The sequence below is a fragment of the Triticum dicoccoides genome, chromosome 5B, assembly GCF_002162155.2.
Source record: "Triticum dicoccoides isolate Atlit2015 ecotype Zavitan chromosome 5B, WEW_v2.0, whole genome shotgun sequence".
In the NCBI taxonomy this organism is placed as follows: Eukaryota; Viridiplantae; Streptophyta; class Magnoliopsida; order Poales; family Poaceae; genus Triticum; species Triticum dicoccoides.
Genome location: NC_041389.1, coordinates 505,733,520 through 505,737,414, shown reverse-complemented (window position 1 = coordinate 505,737,414; position 3,895 = coordinate 505,733,520). Strand labels below are relative to the sequence as shown.

Sequence of the window (3,895 nt, the reverse complement as noted above, 5' to 3'; positions counted from 1 at the left end):
AGATCGGTGCGGCAAACACACCTTGTGTTTGAGTGTTTCCTGATTCATGCATGAGGGCTACACCTTTTTTTTCTTCCGAGGGATGAGGGCTACACCTTGCCCCTCTAGTGTGGAAAACGTCTTATATTAGGCAGAGTGAGTATATATATTTGTATTTTGAGAAATGTTTGCAGCCGGTGCGCCGGCTCAAACTTGCGCCGGACCGCACCCACGCGTCCCTGGGGCCCCGCACCGCTCTGTCCTCCTTATCTTCCTCCTCCTCCTTATCTTCTTCCTCCATTGAGTTTTCTGGCCACAATTCCCCGCTGCGCTACCCACCTCTTCCTCTCCTTCTTCCACCTCTCCTCCCATCGGCGCTGCCCATCTCTCCCTCTCCTTCTTCCGCCTCCCTCACCATTGGCGTTCTCTACCTCTCCCCTCCTTCTACCTCAAGCTGCCAGCACTCCCACAAGCTGGCGAGCTGCGACGACCGTTGAACGGCAACTGCTGCGAAGGTTCAGCACCGGTGTGTCGACCGGTGTTGTGGACGGGAGAAGCCACTGGCGCTGTGGACAGGAGAGCCCACCGGTGGTTCGACTTCGACGACACCCATTGCCTGGACCCGGCTCATGGTGGTGCTGGAACTTGCTCATGACGTGCTGCAATTGCTTGCGGGCCGAGCTAGGAACATGGCGATGCCGGAAGCGAAGGTACTTTTTATGCTGGACCATTTTTACATTTTTGCTACCACCGTTTTTTGGTTTGCTGGAACAAACACTAATTTTTGCTACCATCGACGCTTTGGTTTCGCTAGTTCCTGCACCAATTTTTTGCAATTTGCTACAACAGGTGTTTTGATTTGCTGGAACCAACTACAATTTTTTGCTACAAGTGCCGCTTTTGATTTTGCTGGAATTTTACATTTTTGCTACAAATAGTGTTTTGACTTGCTGGAACCAGCTTCAATTTTTGCTACAGCCGCCGATTTCGCTTTTGCTGGAGAACGCCTATTTTTGCATTTTTGCTACAAATGGTGTTTTGATTTGCTGGAACCAGCTCTAATTCTTGCTACAACTGCCGCTTTCGCTATTGCTGGAAGAACGCCCAATTTTGCATTTTTGCTACAAATGGTGTTTTGATTTGCTGGAAGCAGCTTCAATTTTTGCTACCACCGATGTCTCAATTTTTGCTAGAACATCCTTGCACAAAGGGCCCAGTTATGCATTTTTGCTTCCACTGTTTTTGGCTTTGCTGGAATCAACACAAAAATTTGCTACTGCCGCTGTTGGCTGCGAGCCATGGTTTTCTGCTGATGAGAATTTTTGCTGGAACCATCATTTAGTTGTGCTAGAACCGATATTTTTTGTTGCTTCAACCTAGCACCACCAGGTTTTGTTGCTTAGATTATTTTTGCTGGACATGGCGGGCAAGTCGACAATGGCGGCGAGTCAGAGATGAGGGAACGCCGGGGGATACTGCAAACCATGGTGACTGCGTGTTGTAACCTATCTGTGTTCGAACTGCAGGCTGCAGCCATGGAGAGCGGGGGCGGCCATGGCGAGTGGACGCATGAGCGGTCGGCGAGCACGGGTGGCGGGCGTGGTGGCACAGGTGGCAAGCAAGCATGGGAAGCCGACGACAAGCGCAGGTGGCCGGCGAGCGTGCGAGATCCAGTGTGTGCGCACGACTGCCTTTTCTTTTTTTTTTCTTCGTACGTGTTTGACTTTTTAAGAGAAAGCAATCTGACGGTGACGAAAGGTTGTATCGGACGTTTGGCAGCGGACCGGCCCAAATTTGGGCCGGTGCGCCGGCGCCTAGTGCTCGTCTTGTATTTTTTGCCTATGTCATGGACTCTTTAATTTGTTATATACATATAGTTTTTACCTTCAATTTGTTAGCATGGTATTTATTAGCCACATGGAAAATCCTCCGTTCAACATAAACCGACCTATTCTCAAACAAATAAAAAACATAAACCGACCTAAATCACCACTAGTAAACCAATTCTGTAACATCAAAAACACAATCAGACATCTCTCCTTGACATAAAAATTAAGCCATTGCTTTTGTTTTACCGCCAAAAATAAAGCCATTGCTACTAATAATAATCACTATTAAGCGATCTTTGAAGGAGAGAGATGGACATGCATATTGCATCAATATGTTGTCTAGTAGGACTTAATTAGATCTTCCTTGGTTGGCTTTTAAGATGGACCTAATAAGCGAAAATGATGAAATAATAACAATCCAAACTACAAAGTGCGAAAAATAAATCAATAATTGCATTCTTAATTTTTGGAAAGGACAAAAATACATTGAAAATTTTGTTTCCCGAGTTACACATATCTAGTGAAGAGAAACATTAACTAGACTTTACTTGTCCGTGTCGTAAACACCTAATGGCTCTGAGGTCTTGACATATGCAAACGTCCGGTAGTTAAATTCACGCCTCTCGCCGTTCATCTTGGCCACCAGCATTCTCTTATCCTTGTCACTAACTTTCAGGACATCATACGGCAGTCTCCAGCCGAATGACGACAATGTGCCTTTTCGTGGGTACCGATACAACAACCGCCCCTCGGTCTTCAAGAAGTAGTCGCCATATGCGAAGTGCGGCCGTGGAATATCATGCCATGAACAAGTGAGGATGTATCGGCGGGTCCATCTTTCCTCCTCTCGAACCCAGGCTTCCCTCATCCCTGCCGGATTGCGGATGACGAGTCCCAACCTCCCGTGCACCTCGGCCAGGTTGTAGTCCTCGGGCCTGCCCGGTTTAGAGGGGAACGGTATGGTGGACGCCGCGACTTGCTCATTGTTGAGGTCAAACGAAACAACCCTCAGGACGACACTATCTGTGACCCAGTGTGTCACACCGTCGACGCTGACAATGCCGGCGTTGAGGTCGCACCTTTTGCCGCCGGGGACCGGCACCACACGCCACTCCTTCTGCCCTAGCGTGAACACGCGCACGGTATCATGTTTGCAGACCCGGTCGAAACTGCTGGGGACGTGCACCACTTTATACCGCCCGGTCGTCGGGTGGTACGCGAAGTTGTACGTCGTATCCCACCTCCATTGGTGGCTGACCCGTTCAGCGCATGGCAGCGGTGGAATTGGCAGCTTCTCCTTGGTCGCCGGGTTGACCACGGTGATGTGGACGCCGGTGCAGTAGCTGTCGTTGTCGTTGTCGCAGTGGCAGAGCAGGCCGTTGCAGGTGCCGACCAGCTGTACGTCGGGTCTACCACTGCTCCACAGCTCCGTGTAGCTCCCCGTGGAAGACGAAGACAGGTCGTCGACGACGTAGGCGACGGCGGAGCTGGTGTGCCAGAGGAGGACCTCGGCGCGGCTCTGCATCTCCGTCGTACGCCCGCCGATGATGTCGCGCCAGAGTTTGCAGACGAGGCGGGCACGGCGCCGGGCGCTCGGCGGGAGACGCAGCAGGATCTCCACCAACACGTCCGGGGAGAGATCCATGGCCGGATGCGTGCTGTTTTTGCTAGCTTTATTTCCGATCTTCCGGTTGTATGATCACGTTGCCATCCGTCGTTTCCGTTCCTTTTAACGGGGTTGGAAACGAGTCCTTGATTTTTGCGACTCCTTGGTCGGTTCATGTTACCCGAAAATAAAAAACTCCTTTGGAGGTCCACAAGTAAATCCACGTGTTTGTTGCAAGGGTAAACTTGAGACAGAACCGACTTAAATCATCTCTACAACACCTCTACTGAAAAATTAGGCATCTCCCGTTACAGAAAAAAAAATCAAGTCATCGCTACCAATGTCATCCAAAAAAAATTAGACACTATATATCTAGAATTTTTTTGAAACAGATCATTTCTGGTTAGGGGGGTGGCTATCTCGCACGCATATGTTTGAGTGGCCGATTTCCCACAGTTCTTTTTTCGCGAATACACTCGGA

General features: G+C 49.7%; 1 protein-coding gene across 1 annotated transcript; it reads left to right on the top strand.

Moving 5' to 3' along the window:
* Positions 1-211: 211 nt before the first annotated feature.
* On the top strand, positions 212-1,869 carry LOC119305919. Its single transcript, XM_037582308.1, has 2 exons — positions 212-689; positions 1,506-1,869. Exons 1-2 carry the CDS (start codon positions 609-611, stop codon positions 1,836-1,838), a joined length of 414 nt encoding a protein of 137 aa, XP_037438205.1. The 5' UTR covers positions 212-608; the 3' UTR covers positions 1,839-1,869.
* Positions 1,870-3,895: the final 2,026 nt, after the last annotated feature.

Coding starts and splice junctions, on each gene's coding strand:
- LOC119305919 (XM_037582308.1), top strand. CDS start 609: ATGGTGGTGCTGGAACTTGCTCATGACGTGCTGCAATTGCTTGCGGGC. Junction 690..1,505: donor TGGCGATGCCGGAAGCGAAG/GTACTTTTTATG, acceptor TTCGAACTGCAG/GCTGCAGCCATGGAGAGCGG.